Source organism: Dunckerocampus dactyliophorus, chromosome 13, assembly GCF_027744805.1.
Source record: "Dunckerocampus dactyliophorus isolate RoL2022-P2 chromosome 13, RoL_Ddac_1.1, whole genome shotgun sequence".
NCBI classification, from domain to species: domain Eukaryota; kingdom Metazoa; phylum Chordata; class Actinopteri; order Syngnathiformes; family Syngnathidae; genus Dunckerocampus; species Dunckerocampus dactyliophorus.
In genome coordinates this window covers 27669685-27697670 of record NC_072831.1, presented here as the reverse complement: position 1 = coordinate 27697670, position 27986 = coordinate 27669685, and the positions used below count along the sequence as shown (strand labels likewise).

At 43.9% G+C, this 27986-nt stretch overlaps 1 protein-coding gene and 3 gene segments (V, D, J or C); 1 reads left to right on the top strand and 3 right to left on the bottom strand.

The window, feature by feature from the left end:
* Positions 1 to 427: 427 nt before the first annotated feature.
* On the bottom strand, positions 428 to 11859 carry LOC129192247 (excitatory amino acid transporter 5-like). The gene is made up of 11 exons (XM_054796050.1): positions 11532 to 11859; positions 9904 to 9983; positions 9600 to 9815; positions 5354 to 5396; positions 5060 to 5273; positions 4894 to 4993; positions 2423 to 2656; positions 2162 to 2356; positions 1948 to 2082; positions 1717 to 1864; positions 428 to 949 (listed from the first exon to the last, which is right to left on the bottom strand). The coding sequence occupies exons 1-11, from the start codon at positions 11694 to 11696 to the stop codon at positions 803 to 805; spliced, it is 1677 nt and encodes a 558-aa protein (XP_054652025.1). The 5' UTR covers positions 11697 to 11859; the 3' UTR covers positions 428 to 802.
* A 1527-nt stretch (positions 11860 to 13386) lies between these two features.
* LOC129192738 (Ig kappa chain V region 3547-like) lies at positions 13387 to 13836 on the bottom strand. The segment is given in 2 exon segments: positions 13387 to 13697; positions 13785 to 13836. Coding segments are annotated over 2 exon segments (363 nt in total).
* Positions 13837 to 15374: 1538 nt separating this feature from the next.
* Positions 15375 to 19857, top strand: LOC129192736 (Ig kappa-b4 chain C region-like). The segment is given in 3 exon segments: positions 15375 to 15440; positions 18244 to 18325; positions 19519 to 19857. Coding segments are annotated over 3 exon segments (477 nt in total).
* Positions 19858 to 22350: 2493 nt separating this feature from the next.
* Positions 22351 to 22788, bottom strand: LOC129192735 (Ig kappa chain V region 3547-like). The segment is given in 2 exon segments: positions 22351 to 22649; positions 22737 to 22788. Coding segments are annotated over 2 exon segments (351 nt in total).
* Between the last annotated feature and the right edge of the window lie 5198 nt (positions 22789 to 27986).

Sequence of the window (27986 nt, the reverse complement as noted above, 5' to 3'; positions counted from 1 at the left end):
CCAGCAAGCATGAACGTCACCGCTGACTGACGGATCAGTTGGCAGACCTCCGGGCTTTGTTTTAAGATGTTTAGTGAAGCCTGCTTTATAGTGAAGTGATGGCGTATACACATGGCATGCTCATCTAGCTCGGGGCGGGTCACGTGGTGTGACCATAACGGAAGGGTTTTCCTTCATCACATCACAAAAAGCCGCAACTTCAACAGCCTTACCAACTTACCACCTCTTCTCTCAAAAGTGGAGCAAACGAGGAGAGGAGTGTTGTTTTTCTCATGTTTTGTGTTCATAACGAGGCTCTGGGGACACATTACTGATAGAACGTCATTAAAAGTCACTTTTGCATAGTAGTTAATAAAATCAAGGTGTAGATGACCTGAAATAAAACACATTTTGCCTAAACAGTCGTAAAAATTGAAAGCATGATCTGACAGGTTGAGTCAGGCAAGTTTTATTTGGAAAACATACGCACAAAAAAACAACCATTGGTATAAAAACAGTCTTGACTAGGAAAATGTTGCTGTTTTTGTTGTATACTTTTGTGACTGTTCTAGGTCTACTGCTTGTCATTCAGCTGCTGCGGTCTCAGTATGAGTGAGATCACTTTAAGGCAACTTGACTGGAGTCTAACTAGGAAACTCCCTACAGTGAAAGCGTAAAACTCAATGACTATCCTCCAATTGCAGTGCAATGACAGCAAAATGTACATGAAGTAGTGAAGGTTTCTCTTAGGCACTGGCGAAAGCTTGGGTCTCAGGTGGGTGTTTGGTCGGTGGCAGGGCCCCGCTGGCGGGAGTAGGTGTCTCTAGACTTGGCAGAGGTTGTAGCAGGTCACAGGTTTCTCCAGGATGTTGTCCCCGTCCACCTCAAATACAAAGTCGCAGCGGTGTGCCATCAGGGGCGCGTCAGACAGCGTCACGCTCTGGTTACCCACCGAGATCACTGTGTCTCTCTGGTGAAAAGATGCAAGCGGATTTTACAAGTAGAAAAAAGTGGGGCAAGATCCAAACACCAAAAGGTCAAAGCCAGAACCCTTAATGTCTTACTCTGAACCCTGACTCCTCTTTTAGAACGCCTACCGCAAGCACCTAAAAGTCTAACCCAGGACTTGACTTAGCCCTAGAACTCCTTCCCCAAGCACAGAACTACCTTCCCTTTACATGAGAGCCCTAACCTCACCTGTAAAATGCCACACCAATAACCCTCACCTAAATCCTAAAACTGACCCAAGAAACCCTTCCCTATTCCGAGAAGACCACCCCCCAACCCTGACCCGCCCACAGGACTACCTTCTCCCAACTGAGACCTCCAGCACACCCACAAACGCCAAATCATGCCCTCGAATTTGAAAACTCTTACCCATGACCTGACGTAGCCCTAGAACTACCCAAAGCCAAAACCACCCTAAGGTCCAAATCCAGGACCTTTACTTTGACCTACAACTCCTACCCCAAGACCCAAGCACAGAACTACCTTCCTCCAGGACCCTAGGTCTCACCGACGCCAACTTTTGCCAATCTTTCAACTTTGAATGCCAAACTTTCATTGGAACTTGGACTCAAAACCCTCAGCTAACTCCTGAGTACTGAGCCCAAACCCAGAGACCAGACCAGACGCTCAGAACTCCATTCTCTGTGTGGCAACCTTGATCTAACCTAACTAGAGCCATGACCTTGACTCAAAAGGTAGACGAACTCAGAATCCAAAACTCAAGCTTACCCTTTTGGATCCTCCTCCGTTACTGACAACGGACGAGGCGGTGGTGGCTGTAGCTGCCGCCCTCTCGAAGTCTTTCTTGCATACATGCGCCATGATTCCGGCCGCTAAGGCATCGCCGAGGACATTGATCATCGTCCTGAAGCGATCGCTGGAAACCGAAAAACAGACCAGACTAAAAAAACAGCCCAGTATGCTTTGTCATCCAAAGTGCATTGTGGTGTGCGGACTCACAGAACCCAATCAATGGCCACAATCAGAGAGATGTCAGCAGGCGGCAACCCCACAGAGGTCAGGACTATCACCATGGTCACCAGACCAGCTTGAGGTATTCCTGCTGCCCCGATGCTTGCTGCTGTGGCGGTTATGCTACGGATCAAGAAGCCGGGATGTGAGACATCTAAAAAGTCCAAACATGGATGGATCTGACGGGTTTAACTCCAGGTACCTAATGGTGACCAGCTGACCAAAGTCCAAGTCATACTCGTTGACTTGAGCTATGAAGATGGCCGCCACCGCCTCATACAAGGCCGTGCCGTCCATGTTGATGGTTGCCCCCACAGGTAGAACGAAGCGAGCAATCTGCCGGTCCACACCACAGTTTTCCAACAGACACTTCATGGTGATCGGCAGAGTGGCCGAGCTGAAAGATAAGAATAATGTCAGGAATGGGCGATCGGACCACGGGTCCCCTGGTCGGACGGCTCACCTTGAAGAGGTAGCCAAGGCGATGACGAGAGCTTGCAGCAGGCCCCTGATGAAGGTGAAGGGGTTTTTGCGGGTGAAGAAGAAGTAGAAGAGGGGCAGCAAGATGAGGCCGTGCACAAAGAGGCCAGACAGAACCGTGATGAAGTACATGCCCAGTTTCTCCCCCAAGTGAGCCGGGTCATGCATGTCCAGAATCTTCCCTGCCACCAGGAACACGATTCCGAAAGGGAAGTACCTGCGGCAGAGAAGGACCACAGTGTTGCAATGTTCCTGCAGTTTGAGTGTGTCCATCAAGTCACTCAATTTGACCCCAAAAAAATCCGTACACTTTCTTTTTCTGTAGGACATCTCATGGGACTTTCATGACACATCACAAATGCACTGAAAATGCTCCGTATTTACCGAATCCGCACAGAGGAGGCATTAACCAAAAGTAGCCATTGCTTAAACATGGAACTGTGACTTAGGCCAGAGACATGAGAATCGAAGATAATAAAGGATTTTTCAACCAACAGCAGTTTGTTGACTTCGCAGGACATCGATCGCAACTGGATTGACTTCATCAATTCATGCTCAATGACTAGGTGGGGCAGACTGACTGGGTCTGACTAGGTAGGACAGCCATACTCATCAGGTCATACTTGATGACTAGGTAGGACAAACTGACTAGATAGGACACCCTTAGTCATCAGGTCATACTCGATGACGAGGTGGGACAAACTGACTAGATAGGACACCCTTAGTCATCAGGTCATACTCAATGACTAGGTGGGACAAACTGACTAGATAGGACAGCCTTAGTCATCAGGTCATACTCAATGACTAGGTGGGACAAACTGACTAGATAGGACAGCCTTAGTCATCAGGTCATACTCAATGACTAGGTGGGACAAACTGACTGGGTCTGACTAGGTAGGACAGCCTTAGTCATCAGGTCATATTCAATGACTAGGTAGGACAAACTGACTAGATAGGACAGCCTTAGTGATCAGGTCATACTCTGACTAGGTGGGACAAACTGACTAGGTAGGACAGCCTTAGTCATCAGGTCATATCCAATGACTAGGTGGAACAAACTGACTAGATAGGACAGCCTATCTAGTCAGTTTTCTGTTTGCTAATTTCTCGCCAGCGTCATTGGCAGTGAAGGCAAAGGAATTTATCTATTCAGAATGAAACTCTTATTTTCTTCATATATTTGTCTTTTTCGGGACGTATTCATGGTTATGGGCATCTTACCGCGGGGGTAGCACTCAAACTGACCCCTTCCCCCCTCCCTTGCTCATCCAATCAGCAGTCAGAACGCAGTGTAGATGCATTCGCGGACTAGCGGATACTTTACTCTTTTCAGAAACACACATTTCCTCTGCTTTGGTGTTAAAAAAAAAAAAAAATCACAGAACTCGGTGTGGGAGCCGCAACGAGGAGTCTGAAGAGAGAACGACCTCTTTGGCGCTCTAATTTGATGTCATTGTTGACTTAAGCGGGCACTAAGAACACGGTGGACCAGAACTTGATGAGTTGGTCCACATAGACGGGTTGTCGTCATAAACAGGACCGACTAAAGCGGGTTCCATAATATAAGTTGTGCATTTGTTACACTTTAATAATGATTTGGAGTGCATGAGAAACTAGAAAAGAAAACTTAGTTCTCTTTGACCACATGGTCATTTATGAGTACGTATACTGCACAACAGCAACAGAACCAATGTTGTAATAGCGGCAAGGAGCAAACTGCGCAGCCAGCATTAGTAGCACCGATGAGCTGATTGTAAGCAAATAACATGCAGGACTCACACAGACAGTTGCGTAGTGCCAATGGACATTTTAAAGCACATGCAGAGGTAGATAAAGCTGCTAAAGGCGGACCACTCATGGTACTTCAAATGCAGCAATCTTGTGGAGCGGATTGAAAAAACACACACATCAGGAGGTTGCCTACAGCTGTTGACGTTTTTTGACCCAGCACTGCTTTGCTTTTGTAGACCACACACCCGGCAACTACGGGGGGTTAACTGACCAGCGATGATAATTGAAGCAAACATGATATTTCATTTTTTCTTGACCCTAAAACAGGAAATGAAAGTGCACTCGTATGACAGTTAAGAAAGTTTAAAAGCGACAACTTTTAGCGTCACGCATGGCCATATGGTTTTCAATGTGTCAACACACTGGTTAACTTATTTTTACACTTGTATGACTGTTCCAAGTGTTAAAATGCCAGCACTGTTAATGAAAGCGCTACGATAGCTCCGGTTTGACCCTGGAACGGATGAATGGAAGGTCCTGTTATTTCCGCATTGACTTTTCAGCTCTTTAAAATGGTTCTCATAAAGGTAGACATCTTGTTTCCTTCCTGGCAGAGACGCTTCAGGTGCTGCTGAGCTGCTGTGTGACGTTTATCTTTAGAAGTAATCTGGCTGTGGTTTAATTTTCACCGCTGTGTGTCCTTGCATAAGAGTGTGACCTCACCACATGGCTGCGTTAATGATCTTCATGACGCACTCGTTGATGCACTGGCACACGTTGACCAGCGGGGCTCCTCGCTCTCCCATCTTCCCCAGCAGCAGACCTGAGGAACACGCAGGAAAGGTCACGCCCCGTGTCGCACAGTCCACCAACTCCTTCTCGTCCTCACCCATGGCGGCTGAGAAGATGACGATCCCCAGGACGTTCATGCCCTTGCTGGTACTGGGAACAATCTTGTAGTTGATGTCGGGGGCCGGGGTGATCTCCAGGAAGACCGGGTGGCCCAGGCGAGGGTTGTGGTAGTCGGGCATGACGTACACGTAGTTAGCCTGCGACTCTTTGATGTTGGAGCTCTGCACGATGGGTACCAGGTCTGTTCGGTACTGTTGGTGGACAAGAAGAGCGCTGGATTGAGGTTTTTTTTACTGCAAGTTGAGGAACAAGCCACAGACTATCTGCTGACCTGCTGGAAGGTTGCTTCGATGAGATTGGAAGGGATCATGTTCCTGTAAGACACAACAAACCTCAGTTTCACACATCAACCACGTCAACGCAAGGCTCTGCGATACCTTCAAATGTTGACCAAATGCATAATAGACAGCAGTCATGAATGAAAACACAAACAATGTTGACACGGGCCAAAGATCCTCTCTATGAGAGCAGTGCTGTGCTGCTTTTAAGGACGTACTCTAAAAACGCCAGTCAAAGATCCTCTTAATGAGACAGGAGTCTGCTCTCAAAGATCCTCTATGTGTGAGAGGAGCGCTGTGCTGGTTTTTAGGACCTACTCCAAAAACGCTAGTCAAAGATCCTCCATATGACAGGAGTGCTGTGCTGTTTTTAAGGACCTACTCCAAAAACACTAGTCAAAGATCCCCTATACGTGACAGGAATGATCTGCTCTCAAAGATCCTGTATGTGACAGAAGCATTGTGTACCTACTGCAAAATCAAGTCAAAGATCCTGTGACGGGAGCGCTCTGCTCTCAAAGATCCTTTATAAGTGACAGGAGCACTCCCTGTTCAGAACCCGTAGCAAAAACTCTAGTCAAAGATCCTCTATATCAGTGGTCCACAACCTTTTTGGACCCACGGGCCTGTTCGTGTTCCCACAAATCTCCGCGGACCGGTGGGGTGGTGGTGGGGGTCGTATCGCGATGTAATTTATGTCATTTAGTATGTATTGTGTAAAACTAAGACAGGAACAACATCAAATTAAAAGCACCTAGTGAATACAGACCCACCATCCACAGCGCCGCTGCTTAACGTGTGTGCTAACAAGCAGTGTGCTAGCATGAATGAACTAGAACCTGTTCACACAATAAATATACACATTAGCACTCAATAACGTAATCAAACTTTACCTTTATGCATTCCCATAGAGTATCAGCATTTGAGAGCAAATATGAAGTGAAAAAACCCCCGATAAAAATACAGCATAGTTGACAATCCGTGCAGAGTGGGAGAAGGCTAGAGCACGTACAATGGTGCGTTCAAGGACTGTCAAACAAAGTGGGACACTAGCAACAACATAAACATGCAATAATAATAATAATTGAATAAAACGATGGCTCATATTTCCCAAATTTATATGCATTTACTTAAAATTGTATTTACTTATTTACAAAGTATTTTTTTGTGTGTGTATTTTTTTTTTATCATTTCACCTGAAAGGTTTCCTCGGCCAAGTTCGGCCCCGCCCACGGACCGGTACTCGGCCCCGGCCCGGTGGTTGGGGACCCCTGCTCTACATGACATATATTTTCTGCTGTCAAAGATCCTGTATATCTGACAGCAGCACTGTGCTGTTCAGAACCCATTGCAAAAACTCTAGTCAAAGATCCTCTAAATCAGGGGTCTTAAGCTCAGTTTACCCGGGGGCCACTGGAGGTAGAGTCTGGGCCTCATCAAGTATTGGGAGTAAGACTCACGATAACGATAATATCTATAACGATATCGGGTATGGTGCAGGAAATACGTCTAATTTTGGTTATTATCAAGAAAACCATGGAAGTTGCTAGCTATCAGCTCTTATATTAAAGTTTAATTTAAGAGCTGATATCTAGCAACCCTGTGAGCATCACTGGCTTAATTTAGACCTTGCGGCCCGCATTTACAGTAGTCTTTCCTGTCAAGTCGCGGGCCGTAAAACGGGACTTGGCAGGCCGCAAATGGCCCGCGGGCCGCGAGTTTGAGACCCCTGCTCTAAATGACAGAAATGCTCTGCTGTCAAAGATCCTCTATATGACAGGAATTCTCTGCACCTTTGGCAAAAACACGTGTCAAAGATCCTCTATATCTGACAGACTCTGCTGTTCAGAACCTAACAGGAGCACTCGTCTACTGTTTTTTTTAGAATCCATTGCAAAAGCACTAGTCACAGATCCTCTATTTGACAGGAGTGTACTGATGGTTTGAAGCATCGACTATAAAAACACAAGTCAAAGATCCGCTATATGTGACAGTGGTGCTCTACTGCTTTAAAGCACCTGTTGCAAAAACTAGTCAAAGATCCTCTACAGACAGGAGTGCTCTGCTGTTTTAAAGTATGGACTGCAAAAACACAAGTCAAAGATCCTCTCTGTGTGACAGGAGCGCTATGGTGTTTTTAAGAAACCATTGCAGACATTTCTGTCTTGTCCGTTCAGTACAACATGGCTAAGTTAATGACATGTTAATGGTAATGATTTGGTTGATTTATTTAGAACGGGAGCAGGAACGTTCGCCGAGTTCAAATGCGGCAATGGGGGACGAGGCGAGGTGCTCGCAAAGATCCAAACCGCATCAGGTGCCAGGACCGTATTTAAAGACAGGACATCAGTGACGGCGAGGCCAGCACGCAAGCAAGAAGACAAGCTGACCTTTGGCTCGCAGAGACGGACGCGCACCCAGCGGCCAATCGCAGCACCTATTGAATAACCAGATTAAGACGGAGGAGTTTATTAGTGGAGCTCTTCCATGAATGGTGCTGCCGTAAGCCAGAGCGCGCACACACACACACACACTCAGGGACTATAGCAAGCATACCGCCGCACAAGCCACTGTAGAGAAAGTGCAGGATTAACAGATCACCAATAAGTGGCCTTCTATTCTTAGACGGGACGTGACACTGCAATTATTTTACTTATAAGAACCAAGGGACATTTTGTGCCATTTCGTTTTTTTAGCCGTATGTGACAGTTTCCATAGAATATTCATAAAAACAATAAAATAATCATCTGCTCATTGAATGGTTAAAAATGTCATTTTTGATCACCCTTTTTTCTTAACACGAGCTTGAAATGGGAAAGCTGCACAAAAAGTACCACATTTGATCCTCGTGACAAAAAATGGCCCATTGAAATCCATTGGAAAGGCTTTTTTTGATCCCACTTTCATCTTAACAGAAACCTAAAATGGCAAAGCTACATAAAAAGCAACACATTTGTTCCTTGTGACAAAAAAATGTCCCACTGTAAACTATGGAAAATGCTGTTTTTGATGCCACGTTCTTCTGAACTTGAAGCTAAAATGCCAAAGCTACACAAAAACTGACACATTTGTTCATCGCAACAAAATATGTCCCATTGAAATCCCTCGGAAATGCCGTTTTAGACCACACGTTCATCTTAACATAAACCTAAAATGACAAAGCTACACAAAAGCGGCACATTTGTTCTTTGTGACAAAAAATGCCCCACGGTAAACTGATGAAAGTGCTATTTGTGATCCCACTTTCATCTTAACTTAAGGCTAAAATGCCAAAGCTACACAAAAAACACACTTGTTCCACGTGACAAAAACTCTCCCATTGAAATCCGTTGGAAATTCTGTTTTTGATCACACTTTCATATTAACAGGAACAGAAAATGACGAAGCTACACAAAAGGCAAAAATTTCGTTCCTCGCAACATTGTAATCTGTTAAAAATGCCGTTTCTGAACTCACTTTTATATTAACTTGTGTAACAACTGAAAACTATTCAAAATTTCATTTTTTTTATTACACTTTTGTCTTAGCAAAAATGTAAAATGGCTAAGCTACACGTAAGATGACACGTTTGATGATTATGCCAAAAAATGTCTCATTTGCAGTTCTTTAATCCCACTTTGATCTCAACATAAACGAAACTAAGCTTTCGTATTCCAATTTCCATTTGGAATACTGTCTTTCGATTTAAAAAGCTGATGTTTGTGCATCAGATGGCGCTACTTTTTCCTATTCAAAGCATGCAGCAAGAGTTCAAGACGAGATCATAGTCCCCCGTAACTTCTGATCAGCACTTGGGATCCATATGATCCCTGAAGATTAGACCGCTTCCTGATCCTGAGGCAGAGTGAGTTCACAAGGTTTGAACTGGATCTGGACTAGATTTAATTGGGCCGCACTGTTTTGCCTCCAGGCGTTTAGTGGGTCTTACAGAGCAAAGACTCACGTTTAAAAAGATAAAAATGGGCATATCTTGAGTAGAGCCTGTACTGTGGGTGAGATGGAGGCTTGTATAGACCAGGGCTAATCAACTAAATTGTTCTGGAGGTCACGTTTTCACAAAGCTAGGGACCAGGGTGGGACCCTCCACAATTATTCTTATCTTTTATATTAAAAAACAAGTGGGAAAACAAGCAATACTGTATCTGTAGGCTTGTGAACACTGTTTGCAAAAGAACGTAAGAACCTGAGCCATTCTCACGATCTATGGCCCTGTAGCCAAGACAACCAAAGATATTTTACCTGATGAGGTCCAGAAGAGCATCAGCTGAAGTCATAACAGGACCCGAGCTCGAGTGGTGGCCGTCCTTCTCAGCGCCTGTCCCCGGGTGGATGATGAGGACAAGCACGATGCCGACGATGACGGCGATGAAGGTTGTCCACAGGTAGTAGGTGATGGTCAGGACCCCCAGACGACCGCTGGCTTTCGTGTCCATGGCTGACAAACCGGACATAAGACTGGAGTGCAAATGAGGGAGGCGCACGGTTAGGAATGAGGTTTGGAAGTTGGACGCTTTGAAGACATCCAGGAGAGACCGTCTTGTACCTGGACGTGATGAGAGGCAGAATCAGCATTTTTAACATCCTCATCAGCAGTTCCCCAGGGAAGGAGAAGTAGATCTTGGCCTGTGTAAGGGAGAAACACCAGAAAATGAAACTGATCTTTGATGGCACATCTCAATGAGGCAGAAAAAGGACAGGAAAAGTAAACACTGCCTTCCATTTTTCCACCTCTGTCCATCTCTTGTAACACCGATCCATGGCTCTAACCACTGTCTGTCCATCCGTCTGTCCAAGGATCTATCAACCCATGCTCCTATGAATCCAACTATATTACCACCTTTCCATCCACTTATCCTTAAGACCAGCCATCCAACATCCAACTGTCCGTCCAGTCATTCATTCACTTACTGTCCAACCATTGACCTAGCCCAATCCATCCATCCATTCGTCTGTCCAGTGATCCTTGGTCTCTTTGACCATTTATCCATCCTTCTGCCCCTCCATCATTTAATTTCCGTCCGTCCAACCATCCATTGATGTGTCCATTTGTTCATCGGTAAAACCATCTATTGTACATCAGTCTCAATCTTTAGTCTGTCCTGTAATCCATCTGGCCCTCTGTACATCCATGTCTCTGGCCATCTAGTGGCCTAAACACGCATCCATTCTTTAGTTCAGTGTTTCTTAACTGGTTTGGCTGCAGGACCCACCATCACCCCTCAATGGCAAGACTGTGGGAATTTTTCAAATCAACCTTCTCAAACATCTTATATTTAAAGGGACTGTGACAACACAACATGAGCTGCAGCGGTGAGACCCTGTGTCCCTCTTTATGGTGCGCTCATTTCCAGCAGATATCTGCAGCTGTGTGTCGGACAGAAGGCATGTTAAGTCCCCAACTCATTGTCCTTCCTCTCCTGTTCAAACTTGCCAAAGTCGCCCATAAACATGGCACCCACCTTGTATTGGCGTAGCAAGCGAATAGCACAGAAAAAAGGAAATTATGTATATATATATATATATTTTTGCCCAGGACAAAAACCCGTGACCCACTGAAAATTGCTCTGCGACCCACTCTTGGGTCGAGAATCGCTGCTTTAGTTCAAACATCCAGCCTGTCAGTCAGCCCAACCATCCATGTCTTCATCCAGTCGTTCATTCATTTATTGTCCAGCCATTCATCTGTCCATTGATCCATCAATCCCTCCATTCATCTATACCTCCTACCATCCGTCAGCCAACACTGGCATCCTTCTATCTATCCTATCTGTCAACCCACCCATCCATCTGTCCGTTTGTCTGTCAAAGGATCCTCATCAACCTCTACTACCAGCTCTACTACTACCAACCAGCTGCATGTGCATTCATCCATCCATCTATCCTTTGGTTGAACCATCTACTATCCATAAATCCAAAAATTTGGACAGCCACCCTTTAGCCCATAATCAATCTGTCCATTCCAGCCGTCAATCCAACCATCCATCTTTCCATCCATCATCAGCATATACTCTCATCAATCTATCCTTCTGTCCGTCAATCATGCATCTTTTCATTCATCACTCCCGTCCGCCATAACTGCCTTCCATCCACCAGATCAACCATCCATCCGTCATACATCTAGACATCCGTTCATCTGTCCAACTGTCCAGCAGTCCATCCATCCATCCTTACCTGTGTAGACAGGTTGAGTGACCTCAGGATGAATCCGAGCGCGCAGCCCGTCACCACCGCAAACACAGAGAGAGTCAGTAGGCCGTTCCTCCTGCAGTAGTCGTTCACGTACGCTCTGATCTTCATCGGTATCACGTTGGGCAACATTTTCTTACACAACTCCATCCCGACCCACCAGGGACCCCCGCCCTCTGCGTCCCCTCGAGCGAGAGCCGCCGTCCACTAGAGTCGACAAGAGGGACGACAGTTGCCGTTGGTTGTCTGCTCTCGACAGTGATGTGCTCATTCAGTCTCAAGACAGCAAGTGTTCTCTCTGGCTCATTACAGGTAAAGTGTTCCCTCATGGGATTATCCCCATTCCATGCCAAGAGAGACTCCTTCCTTTGCCGACGCTCAGGCTTAAGAGGGCTAAGGACTGATTCCATTCATAGATCATTAGAGAGTTCAATCACCCCAACCTTCTATCCTCTCCATTCACAAAGAGACAGGCCGGCTTGTTGACGTCTGTGAGCTCTTACACCAACGACTTTGACTTAAATGTACACGGAGGCTTTTGTCAGTGTACTATACTATAGACACTAGTGGTGTAAGGGGATGCCGTTGTCACAGTTCAGTACATACCTCGGTTTTAAGATCACAATTTGGTTCATTTGAGGATGCAAAACTGCTTAGCTTTTGGATAAAAAGTTTAAATGTTTTTTATGATAAACTACACACTGCCAGCAGGTAATACATTTAAATAAAATTCAGCATGGGCTCATTCATTCATTACATGTCGTCGCGCTCGGCAATCCCCATTATCCCCGCGGCATGTCTTATTAAGTCTTCCTATGTTGCTTTGCCTTCCCTGACCCGGCAACTAAACCTAAACTGGCCTCTCTGGCAGTGTCCGCCCACGTCACTGCTGACCAATCCAATAACATTTAATCCTCGTTGGGAACAATGCATGTGACACAAGTCGATTGGAACAACATTATAAACCTACTCCCAAAAAACCCCAGAGGAGGAGTCTGCAGTCCTGCTTTTTGCTGTGTGTGTGTGAGTGTGTGTGTGTGTGTGTGTGTGTTTTACTGACCAACATGAATTACATTTGTGGCGCCTCCTAAGGGTTGTGGTTAAAATGTTTTGGAAGACATGCTAGCATACATGTAATACAGAGTAATAACTGAATTTCATAAGTTTTATCATCATTTGACAAATCCTCAATGACTTTTGGACAATTAATTGCTAAGACGCCTTGCTTGGTGGCAGCCATGTTTTTCAGCCAATCTTGCTCAAATTTTACACACATGTGCTCGTCAGTCACCTAGAGGTGTTTATCAAATATTATGGTGATTTGGCAAACAACCCCAAAGTTACTGTCGATGTTTTGTTAAGCTGTGTGACAAATTTCAACTCAATCCCACATTAACAACAGCGCCACCATGTGGTGTATTTTTTAGAAAGGTAATGCCACGGGCAATGCAGTAGGGGTGCATGTTTTGACAAATTTTCATCCATTTGTTTCAAGCTGCTCAGGAGTAGAAGAGTGAGCTTACACAAACACATATATCGTGTTTGAGTCTTTTGTCCTTTTTTAAGAAAAAGTCATGATTATTAGTAGCTTTTGCTGTGAAAATGATCGTTCTTAAATGTCGATGAATTACTGGCTGTTTCCTTCCTCCACTGTTCAGTTTCACTTTGAATGTCCACAGAGAGAGGCTGACAGTTTGAATATTCAAGGGGGTTGTCAGTGTGTTGGACTTGTGTAGATAGGTGGTGGTTCTGCTTGGTGATCTTTGTTCAGTGGACCAGTCATCCTAATCCTCCACTTTCACTTCACTCAAACCAAAGGAGGTTTTTGTACGGCTCTCAATCACCGTGTATACCTTCCACCGCCATGAGCACCGAAACAGAAGTAATCAGCGACATCTTCTGCCTGAACACCACTGATAGTCAGAGTGTAGTCAGAGCCAGATCGTGTGCCACTGAATCGAGATGGTGTTCCAGAGAAGCGGGATGATGCATCGTAGATCAGAAGTTTAGGAGCCTGTCCAGGTTTGAATTGGTACCAACTGAGATCAGCACCAATATTTGAACTCCCTGTGGCGCTGATGGTCACCGTCCCACCAAGACTGACAGACTTGATTTTGGCTGTCTGGGTCAGAAAATCATTGGCGGAAGATCCTGAAACGAGACGGCGATGATGAGATGAAGCTCCAGCACACACAAGGCTTTTCCTTTAGGGAGCACTTGAAAGAGTCTTTGTCTCACCTTGAATCAGCAGAGCCGACTGGACGAGCAGAAGCACTGGTGCAGGCCACATCCTGATGCACTTTTCCAGCCCAGTGTGTGAAAAGAGTCCAGACTTATGAAGACGCGGCGGTGCGGCCAAGCGGACCGCTCATGCAAATGAGCTGCGAGCGCACCTGTCTTTGTGAAAGTGAGAGGGAGGCATGGGCAGAACCTCTTCCTGCTGCTGATCCATCACATGGAAACTCTTGACGTTTGTGTTGCACATCTGTCTGCTCCTTCTCACTCTGCACTTTCAACCTTTACTGCTTGTGGTTCCAAAAAATTCTTTATTCCTTATTGTTCTTTCAAGCTGGTTTCTGTCAGAGACGTTCACGTTAAAAAAAGTTCAGAAAGAACTCCTAATCTCAACTCGTAATGTGTATGAACGACACCTGACACAGAAGACAGATCTTCCATTCAAACATCTTCACCTGATAATGTCAGTTCATCTTCACCTCCAAAATAATCTGAGACCAGCCAACTGGACAGCTTCCTCCAAAAGTTCAGGAACTTTTAGTTCCTGGTAAGCAGGGGTGTTACGAGACACCCAGTCATATTTATTTCATCGTGTCACAAAACAATGCAGGTGCATTTTGAATGTTTATTGTCCCACAAATTGACACTAAATGATATTATAGACCTAATAAACCACTGTTATGATAATATATAGTCATATTCAGTAATATGTCATCATAATGTAATATTTTCTTTAATGTGTCACCTTTACTCTGAAAAGTTGTGGAATTTCTCACAGCCATATGTCCTGTCTGTCAAACATTTGCAGCATTTCTTGAAATGCTGGCTTTTCAACATGGGTGTCAACAATTAATAGTTCCAGCTTGTAGTTGAACAATGCCAGCTCATTGTTTTTGTCTCAGATTCCACATTAGTTTATTTATTTGTTTATTAATTTTATGCATATATTTAAAGACTAATTTAGTGTTTTTACTGAGTTATTCGTGTCAACATTTTAGCTTTTTCTCGTTATATGATGCTTTTTTGCTTTGTTTTTCCACTGTTGCAGGGTTATTGTTTATTTTATTTCTGCCACGAGCCACGGTCCACAGATGGCCCCTGTACCACACTTTGGACACCCATGCGTGTTCTACCAGCGAGACGAGGTGCTGCCAGGCGATGTGGGAGTGTGTCCAAGCTCTGCCTTCTTGGCTTTGTTGCTGGTAAGTGTTTGGGTTGCATTATGGAGGGGTTTATGCAGCTTTCAGACCTGCGTTGCATGGCAAGCTCCACTCCAGCTTGCTTGCGCGGCGATGCTTCACCTTTGTTGTCTCCTTCTATTAAATTACCGGATAAATGTCTGCAAGAAACACTCTCTTAGTCTTTCACTCTTAATGTGCACCCCAACTCACTAAATATAGCAACCATGACGCTGAATTGTCAACACGGATCTCCTGTATGTATGAGGTGTGTTATGAAGTTGCCGTAAATAGAACCGCTGAGTGATTAAAGGTGCAGACAAGTCCGACCATCTGTGTGTTTTGACCTGACAACTCTTAAGTAACTTTGATCAAATGTAGAATGACTACAGATTCTGCTTGGGCATGAACACGGATGCAGCTGTTCAACTCTGATGGAAAAGACAGCCGCACGTCACTCGCTGATGCTGGGAGCACCGAGGTAGGTTGGATTGCAACGTTTAAAGTGTGCGTAAAGCACGCAATGTGTGGTTCCAATAATTCCTCGCACGCTGCCACTTCCATATTACGTGTATTATCATTCATAGAATGATAAAAGGTGGAAAAAAGTTCTCCTCCCATTCTGTGTGGAAGTGGTAGGTTTTTGGCTTCGTACTTTGTCCTTCTTCCCCACTCTGTTTGAAAACCTTTCTTAAGTTTATAATACACAAATTGGAGGCTAACTAGTTAGCTCGATAGCATGCTATGATTAAAGCAGGGGCCGTCTCTTGTGTCCCTGCAGTGATCCCGTAGCCTGCGCATTACAGTTGAGCCATGTGGTGTAAACAAAGGAGACTATAGGGATGTTATTTCACTACTCTAGTAATGGTAAAAATCTCATTAAGAAAGTCATAAACATGTAAAATATTCTATGTATTAATATTGGATAATCGGGTGTGGAACCAATTAATCTCGATACACGAGGGCTGACTCTAAAGGACTTTCTTAGCTAGTGTCTACATCCACAGTGTCCAACACAGTCAGAAAGATGTCCTTTTTAGTGAACGATGACCTCGTGACCTCGAGTCCTTATGGTCCATTTCAGCTGAAAATAGATAAGACATAAAGAAGAAAGTGACTATAGAAATGGCAAACAACAGGCCTTTATTGTAGGTTTGACTGATCTCACAACAGGCACAATAATCCCTAATAAATATTAAAAACACGGGCTACTGTTGCTGCAGTAACCCATGGCAAGCTAAAACTCAACTTCCTGTCCACCACTCATTGAACTCCCCTAGCCCCTGAACACATTTATTGCAACACATATTAGCACAAGTCTTATTTATGTCTCGAATGTCTTATTCTCTCTTATGATGTCTGCTATATTGGGTAATAGGAGTGTAAAGGTGACTATGGGGGTGTTATTTCATGTCTAGTGGGCTAAACAAATGCATTTAGAAGGTAATAAGCAGGTTTTCTATGCTCTATAACTAAGCAAATATTCCATTTATTTATTTTTTAAATCTCAAGTACCCCTATTTGAGGAGCAGTGTTGTAAGCTGTGGTCAAGCACTGTATTGAAAGTAAAAAACAGCTCAGCTTTGTGTCTGTGTAGGCTCTCAGTCGTACAGGAGTTGTCCAACGAGGGAAAGGCTTCTTGAGACGTCATCTGTACTTCTGTGAAGAAGGTGTCGGACGTTTCGCTCCTCATCCGAAGAGCTTCGTCAGCAAACTAACAAGTGCTGGTTGCCTAGGCCTTAAATACAGTAAGAGTGGGCGGAATTGGTGTGCCAATGCCCTCCTCCTATTGGTTCCTTACACTAAGACTGGGAGGAGTGGTGGTCTAATCCTCTCCTCCCATTAGCACCTCCAATCAAAGGGAAGTGTAGCTCCCTGTAGTTGGGTATGAACGACTCTGATACTGGCTCGTTAGCATCTATTGTTCTGGCTCGGCCCTGGCTCCACCTCATTTGCATGACTAAGAGCTGTGGGTTTTGGTCTCAGTAACCTGCTGAACACAGGGTCCAAATTAACATCCGACATATTCTTCACAGAAGTACAGATGACATCTCAAGAAGCCTTTCCCTCGTTAGCTCAGCTTTGTGTTATTGAAGACACTTATCAGTACTACTGTGACATGTTTATCTCTGATTTCAACCTTTTCTTCCACACCAATGAAGAACAATGACAAACGGGCCCTGGGCCACACTGTGGACACGTCTGGCTGAGCTCCACAGACAGGAGGACACTTTTATTGAAGAAAGGATGAATCCTTCACATAAACACCAAATAAAAGTGAAGTTGTCAGTGTGTTGGACTTGTGTAGATAGGTGGTGGTTCTGCTTGGTGAACTTTGTTCAGTGGACCAGTCATCCTCATCCTCCACTTTCACTTCACTCAAACCAAAGGAGGTTTTTGTACGGCTCTCAATCACCGTGTATACCTTTCATTGCCCTGATAGCCGAAACAGTAGTAATCAGCGACATCTTCTGCCTGAACACCACTGATAGTCAGAGTGTAGTCAGAGCCAGATCGTGTGCCACTGAATCGAGATGGTGTTCCAGAGAAGCGGGATGATGCATAGTAGATCAGAGGTTTTGGAGCCTGTCCAGGTTTCACTTGGTACCAACTGAGATAATCACCAACGTCTGAACTCCCTGTGGCGCTGATGGTCACCGTCCCACCAAGACTGACAGACTTGATTTTGTCTGTCTGGGTCAGAAAAGATCCTGAAACGAGACGGCGATGATGAGATGAAGCTCCAGCACACACAAGGCTTTTCCTTTAGGGAGCACTTGAAAGAGTCTTTGTCTCACCTTGAATCAGCAGAGCCGACTGGACGAGCAGAAGCACTGGTGCAGGCCACATCCTGATGCACTTTTCCAGCCCAGTGTGTGAAAAGAGTCCAGACTTATGAAGATGCGGCGGTGCGGCCAAGCGGACCGCTCATGCAAATGAGCTGCGAGCGCACCTGTCTTTGTGAAAGTGAGAGGGAGGCATGGGCAGAACCTCTTCCTGCTGCTGATCCATCACATGGAAACTCTTGACGTTTGTGTTGCACATCTGTCTGCTCCTTCTCACTCTGCACTTTCAACCTTTACTGCTTGGGGCTTCAAAAAGTCTTCTATTTCTTATTGTTCTTTCACGTTGGTTATTGTCAGAGACATTCAACCAGTGAAATACACTTGAGAGAGCGCCGGGCTGCGTTTTGGACACCCCTGGTTTAAGCACTGACTGAAAGGTTTCAGTCAGTCAGCTGTGACGCAAAGCCTCCTCGCATGAGGAAATGATCTCTCTGCCAGGGCGAGGTTTTTGTACGACCACCTCACGACCTTGCATCACTGTGGTGGAGTTTCGGCGGTGGGACCAAACTCGTCATCGGCTGTGAGTACCAGACGCTTTTATTTTTCAGCCGAGTGTTGTTGCCAACTTCCCTGTCATGCCATTATTGTGTATTTCATGTTGTTGTGGTCATGCTAATGACTTTATTTGTTTCTGACATGCTGAACAAAGTTACATGAAGTAACATCACATGTTCAACACGTCCGAGAAGGAGTAGGAAGAAGCAGAGTGCATTTAATCCTACCCCTTCTCCATATCTCAGCCATGACTGATAGTTTCTTCACTTTCTGTGTGCAAATGTATTTTTTCCAAAAGACGAAAAAAGTATAAAAATAATGACATAAATCAGCAATATTCAAATAATGTGAATAAATAGAAAATAAATAAATGTATTTAATCTATTTGTAAGAATACCGTACATGAGTAATCCAGGGGTGTCCAGAGAAGTTATAAATAGATTTAAAGAAGAAAACAACCTGCATGTAAGCTTTGTGTTATTAGCAGCAACACTTTTTTTGCATTATACCTTTTCTGCTTTTTTTCGTCCCCATTTATTTTTTTTAGTAATTGTATTTTCAGAATAAAGAATTTAATGAGTCCCCCCCCAGGCCACATTTTGGACACCCCCGGTGCAAGCCGACTCTTCCACTCCTGAGCGGCTGCACACAAAAGGGTGAAGATGTGTCAACACGTGCACCCCTGCTGTGTTGCCCGTGCTGTTATTTTTCAAACAAGTACACCACATGGTGGCGCTGTTATTAAACCCCATTAGTCGGATTGAGTTGAAATGTCTCACACAGCTCAACAAAACACCCGCTGTAGCGTTGGGGCGCTTAGTTGAATCACCGCTAAATATGGTCCACACCTTTAGGGTCCTGACGAGCACTTGTGTGTCAAATTTGAGCAAGATTGGTTGAAAAACATGGCCGCCATAAACAGAAGAAACGTTGATAACTTTTTTGGGAGCTGTAAGAGATTTTAGATATTATGTCTTAATAGAAATTGTGTGCTAAATTTTTGAATTTTTTATGATGGTTCCCTTATAGAGTTACTTCTCAAACACTCCGGGGGGGCATATTTCACCAGACGGGCCGCAGGTTACCCACCCCTGTTGTAAAATGACGACTCGGGTGCTTGAAGTGTTTCAGGAGGTGTTGTCATGTTGATTGACAGGCCTAAAGCATGAAATACATAACATTAAAAGTGTCTGTGTCAACATGTCTCCCCCCCAACAGCGGGTGAGGTGCGGCCCCCCACGCTGACCATCTTCCCCCCCTCCAAGGAGCAGCTGCAGACCGGCAGTGCCACGGCGGTGTGCGTGGCCAGCGGAGGCTTCCCCCCGGACTGGAAACTGGGCTGGAAGGTGGGGGGCAGCAGCAGCACCTCGGGGGTGTCACACAGCTCGGAGGAGGCCACCAGCGACGGCCGCTACAGCTGGACCAGCACCCTGAGCCTCCCCGCCGACCGGTGGAGCGCGGCCGGCTCGGTGATCTGCGAGGCCACCATGCAGGGGCAGAACCCCGTCACCCAAACCCTGACGGACCCGGGCCGCTGCTCAGAGTAGAACCTGAGACGCCGATTGTTGTTTTGATTGCTCTTCTGCTTCCTGTTTCTTCCTGGTTGATGCTGGAGAACTTGGTGGAGAAGGTCAACATTTAAGCATTGTTCAATAAAATGTGGACTATCATGACGACTCAGCGTCTTTTTCTCCAGGAACCAAATGTGGTTTCTCAAGTGGGAACTCAAAATGGAGCCGCTCACACCTCATATGAGGATTAGAACCACATCCAACTCTAGTTTGCACGGAAATGAATGAATGATGATATATTTCATCATACATGACTTGTCCTTGTCCTCAATGTTATTTGCACAAATGATAAAAATGTGTGAAACGTAACATTAAAATCATAAAATCCAAAAAGGGTGAAAAACAAACAAACAAAAAAGAACACCAAATGATTCATGCTCATTTTCAAAGTACGGGGCAAGGCCGTCCATGCAGTCTTCTGGCGCCAACAGCTTAAGAAACATAAAGAAAACCAAACCTGCTAAGCTAATTTCAGTTATGTTTAAAGGGCAAAATACAGGTGCGTGTCAATAAAGTACAATCTCTTTGAAAAGTTCATTTATTTCAGTCATTCGGTTTACAAAGCGAACCTCTTATATTGCATAGATTCACAACGCACAGAGTGACATTTCTTCATCATTTTCAGTATCTCATAAAATGTGGAAAAATTCCCAAAAGGTGAATGTTGTGAACTAGTGGTTGAAGCTCTCATCAGGAAATGAAAGAAATGAAAGACTATGTCCTAAGGAGTTATAGTTGACTTAGGATACACGAGTACAGAAGATGTTATCTTCAGCAATGAGGCTCAGGGTAATGATCTCAGACACGGTGCTTCAGTATCTTCTTCTTTGTACTTTGCAGACACCATATACTTGTACTGTTCCTTAAACTCAGTCATGTTAGGAACTTGTTTGAGTTCTTTGCTCAGTCCGTCCCATCATTTAATTCCACATACTGATACGCTGAAGGCGTGCGTGGGTTTTCTCCGGGTACTCCGGCTTCCTCCCACGTTCCAAAAACATGCATGTTAGGTGAATCGGCCACTCTAAATTGCTCATAGGTATGAACGTGAGTGTGAATGGTTGTTTGTCTGTACGTGCCCTGCGATTGGCTGGCGACCAGTCCAGGGGGTATCCCGCCTCTCGGCCAAAGTCAGTCGGGGAAAATGAATGAGTGAATTTCAGTCGCGGTTCGATTATTGCTGCCTCGTGATATGAAGGTTTTTCACAAAGTAATTAATGAATAAACGGCCGCTGTTTTGTGGTTGAGGATGGACTATTATTAGTTAAAACAAATCTAATTTAATTTGATCACATTTGATCTCATTTCTAATTTAATTCACATTTATTGCCATGCGCAAATTGAGTTTTATCGAAGGAGTAAACAGAGTTTACAGCAGAAAAAGCCAAAAAATATGCTCCAGGAAATCAGTTTCTCAGGGAGTTTTGGGGAGGCACCAACCCTGTTATAGCTGAGGACAACCTTACTGTGCTAGACTTTGAACACCCCTGTGCTGAAATACATCCATCCATCCACTCGTTTTCTATCCTAATTAGGGTGGCGGGGGTATGCTGGAGCCTATCCCAGCTGACTTCGGGCGAGACTGGAATGGTTGCCAGCCAATCACAGGGCACATATAGACAAACAACCATTCACACTCACATGCATACCTATGGACAATTTAGAGTCGCCAGTTAACCTAACATGCATGTTTTTGGAATGTGGGAGGAAACCGGAGTACCCGGAGAAAACCCACGCACGAAAACAGGTCCTCCCGATCTCCTGACTGTGTGGCCAACATGCTAACCACTAAAATACAATGAAATAAAATAAGATATTATTGTTATTCATGCATTTTCAGATGGACTGCATTACCAAAAAAAAGAAAATGATTATTTCTTCATGAAGACATCAAATTATAGTTATTTACGTTCTAGAACAATCCTGAAGAATTCTCAGCTGAATTTGGACATAAAAAGGAGAATTGACTTTTCAAATTCCTCATTCGTAACATTTTTAGTTTAAAAACACATTTTTGCAGGATTTCCAAAAAAATGCTTAACAATCATTATTAAAATTATGACAGGTGGTTCAAGCCAGTTTTCAAACTATTTTCAGCCAAGGGATGGGGATTTCCATGATTTTTTTGCAAATGTGCCTTATTTTGAAATGCACATGTTTGTGACATGTTTGCTGTAGCGTTCATATCTTTGTAATGGGTAAACCTAGAAGATCAGCAGGGGATCAAATACTTATTTTCCCCACTGGATATTTATATATCATTTTCCATGGAAAAATGTGGGCCGCACTGTGGACACGCCTGGCTGAGCTCCACAGACAGGAGGACACTTTTATTGAAGAAAGGATGAATCCTTCACATAAACACCAAATAAAAGTGAAGTTGTCAGTGTGTTGGACTTGTGTAGATAGGTGGTGGTTCTGCTTGGTGATCTTTGTTCAGTGGACCAGTCATCAAAGGAGGTTTTTGTACGGCTCTCAATCACCGTGTAAACCTTCCACCGCCATGATTACCGAGACAGTAGTAATCAGCGACATCTTCTGCCTGAACACCACTGATAGTCAGAGTGTAGTCAGAGCCAGATCGTGTGCCACTGAACCGAGATGGTGTTCCAGAGAAGCGGGATGATACCCAGTAGATCAGAAGTTTTGGAACCTGTCCAGGTTTCACTTGGTACCAACTGAGATCATAACCAACGTCTGAACTCCCTGTGGCGCTGATGGTCACCGTCCCACCAAGACTGACAGACTTGATTTTGTCTGTCTGGGTCAGAAAAGATCCTGAAACGAGACGGCGATGATGAGATGAAGCTCCAGCACACACAAGGCTTTTCCTTTAGGGAGCACTTGAAAGAGTCTTTGTCTCACCTTGAATCAGCAGAGCCGACTGGACGAGCAGAAGCACTGGTGCAGGCCACATCCTGATGCACTTTTCCAGCCCAGCGTGTGAAAAGAGTCCAGACTTATGAAGACGCGGCGGTGCGGCCAAGCGGACCGCTCATGCAAATGAGCTGCGAGCGCACCTGTCTTTGTGAAAGTGAGAGGGAGGCATGGGCAGAACCTCTTCCTGCTGCTGATCCATCACATGGAAACTCTTGACGTTTGTGTTGCACATCTGTCTGCTCCTTCTCACTCTGCACTTTCAACCTTTACTGCTTGGGGCTTCAAAAAGTTCTTTATTCCTTATTGTTCTTTCAAGCTGGTTATTGTTAGAGACAATCAGCCAATGAAATACACTTGGCATCTCACCGGGTTCATTGGAACCAAGAGAGACATGATGTTAAAAAAACAAATGAAGGTTATAAATTAATTTATATTTGATTGAGATGAATAAGTATTTGATCCCCCACTGAGCAGCAAGCATCCTGACCCCCACAGGCTGGTTATGTGTCCATAAAACACACAACTGAGTCCTGTCCTGTTCGGAAAGCACTCCAAATCTCAACTCGTAATGTGTATGAACGACACCTGACACAGAAGACAGATCTTCCTGTCAAACCTCTTCACCTGATAATGTCAGTTCATCTTCACCTCCAAAATCGTCTGAGTGGCCAACTGGACAACTGCTGCAACAATCAGTTTGCATAACCAAAGAATTTCTGTACAAAGTTAATCGCAGAAAGAAAGAATTTTTTTTCTATAATAAGTAGGGATGTAAATCTGTTTGTGGTAAATGATTCAATACGCAACTACAGTCAAACCTGTCTTAGCGGCCACCTTTATAGAACGGCCACCTGCCTATAGCAGCCACTGAAAAATCCCCCCCAGCAAATTTACATGTTATAGACCCTGTGTATAGCAGTCACCTGTCCAACGCGGCCAGCGGCCACCCATTTTGTCTCCCTTGGTCAATAACTGCCTGCATATAGCGGCCAAATTACCAACTCAAGTAGAAGCTTCATGCACAAAAAAGTTTTGTTTTTCAATCAATAAAGCTGTCGTGTGTAGACTTTAATTACTGAGTCCTAGCTCAGTCACAATCATTCACAAGATCCACACAAACTGTCAGTTGTTCCACATAAAAAAGCCGTCTTCTTTTGAGCTTGCTATTTCCTGGTCAAACATGTAACTTTAAGAGCATTTGCACCAAAACATTACCGCAAAGTAGGCTGGGAACAGGACGTGCTCCCAGCGACGCTACAATAATAAAAAAAAAAAACATACGCTAGCATGCATGCAGAAGCGGGAGCAAAACTGAGTTCGGTTGTACTTAATTGAAGTATTTTAGAATGTACTCATGATATTTTTCATCAATCCTCATCCACAAATCCATCAAAGTCCTCATCTTCTGTATTCGACACAAACAAAGCAGTCTTCTTTTCCGTTCGCTACTAGTCTGTTAACTTGTCAGTGTTATTCAGCTCCGAAGCAAAGAAGGAAACTTCTCCTGTTGCTTCTGCCAACTTTATTTACTGAACGCGGCCACCAGACAGCAGCTCAGAACACACACACATCTCTCAGCATCGTCTCTCCTTCCTGCTTGCCCACAAGGCAAAGGTTAAACAAGCCCCACTACATAGCTGTCCAGCCAATGCCTGTAAGAAATGACACCGTTTATTTCCTGGTGTGCGCTGGTCAATACTGTAATGCCGCTTGTTGTGGGGAAGGAGAGACTCACGTCGCCGATGCACTTTAATGGCTTTATTAACAGCGGAGAACACTGCAGGACTTTACATCCACGCCAACATAAACACACTTCCCAACTCTCTCCAAACTCACAGCTAGCACTGAGCCTAGCTCTCCTGCTCGGGACGCCCACCGTCACTTCCCGTCACTTCCTGATGAACTAAAGCTGTAATGACACTCTGCCGTATAAAAAGTAAAATATTAAAAACAAGCGTAAGACATTACTAGCACAGCTTTGTTCTGTGGGTGGTGGATATATTCTATCAGTTATTATTAAGCCTCTAGCTTCCTTTTAGTAAGTAAAAACCTTGGCTATGATTGCACTACATTGTCATGTAGACCTACAAAGTACACTTGGAAGAGCAAGAGGTGAATAAATGTATTGCAACTGATGTGAAACTGATGAGGGGTAGGATTAAATAAGCTTTGCTTCTTCCTACTCCTTTTTGGACATGCAAAATTGTGAATTGTACTATGTGATGTGCTACTGTTTGACTCATATGCATGTTCAGGATGAATTCAAACCATGAATCATGAACCATGATAATAACAAGCCTAGTAGTGCTGTACAACTTTTATCCGCAGTCCGCAGTGCCCTCTACTGGTCAATATTATTATTTTTTTCCCCTTTTTTTCATTTTTTTTCCCTCTACTGGTCAACATTCAAACTGGACGCCAACCTGTCTATAGAGGCCACCTGTCTATAGCGGCCACTTTTGCAGACGCCCTCTAGTGGCCGCTATAGACAAGTTTGACTGTACAACAATAACTACATCAAATTTTATGTAAGGGATATCAATTTTGGGCATTGGGGCCATGGTTTTATTGAAAAAATAATATACAGTTAGAAATCCAACAGTTTTTACATGATTTGTCCCACTTTATTTGACAGCCCTTGAACGCACCTTCGTACTTTCTCCCACTGTGTACAGATGGACTACTATCGTGTATTTTCCCCCTTTTTCTTTCACCTCATATTTGGGCCCAAATGCTGATACTATGTGGGAATGCATAAAGGTAAGATTTGATGGCCTGATTGAATGCTAATGTGCATATTTGTGTGGTGCACCGCTCTGAAAGACAAACTCCAGGCTCGTACTGGTGGATGGTGGGTCTTTATTCATTTAGTGCTTTTAATTTGATGCTGTTCCTGTCATTGTTTCACGCAATATATAATAAGATCAATTAGATAAATGTATGTTTTGCTCATGTATTGAAAATCTTTCAATACTGGTTAGTGCTAATGCTAGCACTGCTAATGCTATTTACATCCATTCTCGACTTCAGCCGTGGTCACATTGACACAAGCTGCCAAATAGCTGTCCTCGGCAATGCCTGCCAGTAAATAGCAGCTCCCAACCCAAATTTTAGCTCGCAGTTCAAAGCAAAAAATCAGCCCAAAGACGGCTCGCATCTAAGAAAAACTTTTAAAAAATAGTGCAGTCAAAGGAAACTTTGACCATTAACTTTGACAGCACTAATAAGAATAAATAATAACATATCATAATAATGTAATATTTCCTTTAATGTGTCATTTTTCATTCTGTAAAGTTGTGGAATTGGCGCTTGTGACATGTATTTTCTCAAAGGCAATGTGTACTGTCTGTCTAACGCTTTTCAAAATGGGTGCCAGCATCAATAGTTCCATCTTGTAGTTGAACAATGCCAGCTCACTGTTTTTGTCTTATCTACTTGTCTTTGTCTATTTACATCAGGGCTGTCCAGCTGTCCCTTGATATTTAGATTATAATAAATTAAAAACATGATCCATATATTTAAAGACAAATCTTTGTGTTTTTATTAGTTATTAATATCAACATTTGATCTTTTTCTAGTTACATTAATCCTTTTTGCTTTATTTTTCCACTTTTGCAGCATTTTTGTTTATTTCTGCACTGAGCTACATTCCACAGATGGCCCCTGTGCCACACTTAGGACACCCGTGCGTGTTTCGTCAGTGAGACGAGGTGCTGCCAGGTGATGCAGGAGTGTGTCCAAGCTCTGTCTTCTTGCCGCTGTCGCTGATTAGGGGTCGGGTTGTATTGTGGAGTGGTTTATGCAGCTTTCGGACCTGCATTGCATGGCGATACATAGGTGGAGCTCCACTCCAGCTTAGTTCGCTCAGTAGCATGCTATTTTTTAAGTGGCGGCCGTCTCTTGTGTCCCTGCAGTGATCCCGTAGCTTGCGCATTATATTTGAGCAATGCGTTGTAAACAAAGAATAACCGGCGTGTAAAGGTGACGATAGGGGTGTTATTTCATGACTTTCATGTCTTCCTAGACATTTTGTGGACATATCGCTGTCTTTATGCAACTCGTATTTACCTGCTAAACTCACCCTCCTGCTAGCCCTGTAGCCCGCCTGACTCTCAGGCTGTTTATTTTTGTGCCCTTTGTACATTTAGTCACGCCGCTCCTTTTTTATGCACCATCGCCTTTAGTTGCTGTTTTCCTTGCATTCTGAGACTCATTAAAAGAGATGAATCATACCTGAGCTTGCCTTGTGCTGCATCCTGGGATCCGTCCTCGTTGCCCCGAACCAAAGCGTGTCAGTTTGAACTCATGGTGATAACAACAACATCCAACACATCCAAATGTGGCTTTAGTGTTAGCCTGTTACAATTAGCATTTGTATTTTCGGCTATTGTAACAAAACAAATGGCGTGTCGCCGACTGCTGTTATACATGTCACAACTAAACAGTGAATATTTGATATGATTTACCTTCATTGTATATACATGTCTAGAAGGCTGCAATAATGTAAAAAAAAAAACAAAACATAAAGACAAAATATCAGTTCTGAGCTCAGGGCGATAAGACCAACACATTCAATTGTCGCTGTAGCATTAGCCTGTTAGCATTAGCATTCAAATGTGCTGTGTTTTTACAGTCATGGAAAAAATGATTAGACCACCCTTGTTTCTTCAGTTTCTTGTTCATTTTAATGCCTGATACAACTAAAGGTACCTTTGTTCGGACAAATATAACGATGACAATAAAAATAGCTCATAAGAGTTACATTTTCTGGCAGTACAGTGTTATAGCTATTCATGTAAGAACTTAAGTGATTATTATCAAGAAAACCATGGAAGTTGCTAGATATCAGCTCTTAACTTAAACTCTTATGAAATATATGTGTTATCATCAGTATATTTGTCCCAACAAATGTGCCTTTAGTTGTACCAGGCATTAAAATGGATGAATAAACTGAAGAAACAATGGTCTACAATTTTTTTAAATGTAAAGTAATCCCTCTGCACTTCATGCTTCAAATTTTGTGGCTTCACTCTATCACCATCTTTCAAAAATATAGTAATTCATAAATCATGCTTTTTTGTGTTCAAATGTTTTTTGCCTAAATTAAGCATTTCCAAGCATAAAACTTGCTAAATGAACTAAAATACAAACATAAGGCATTTAGAAGACCCATTCAGATGTTTTGATGACATGTAGCATTCTACAATGGTCACTAGGTGTCAGTAATCTTACTGT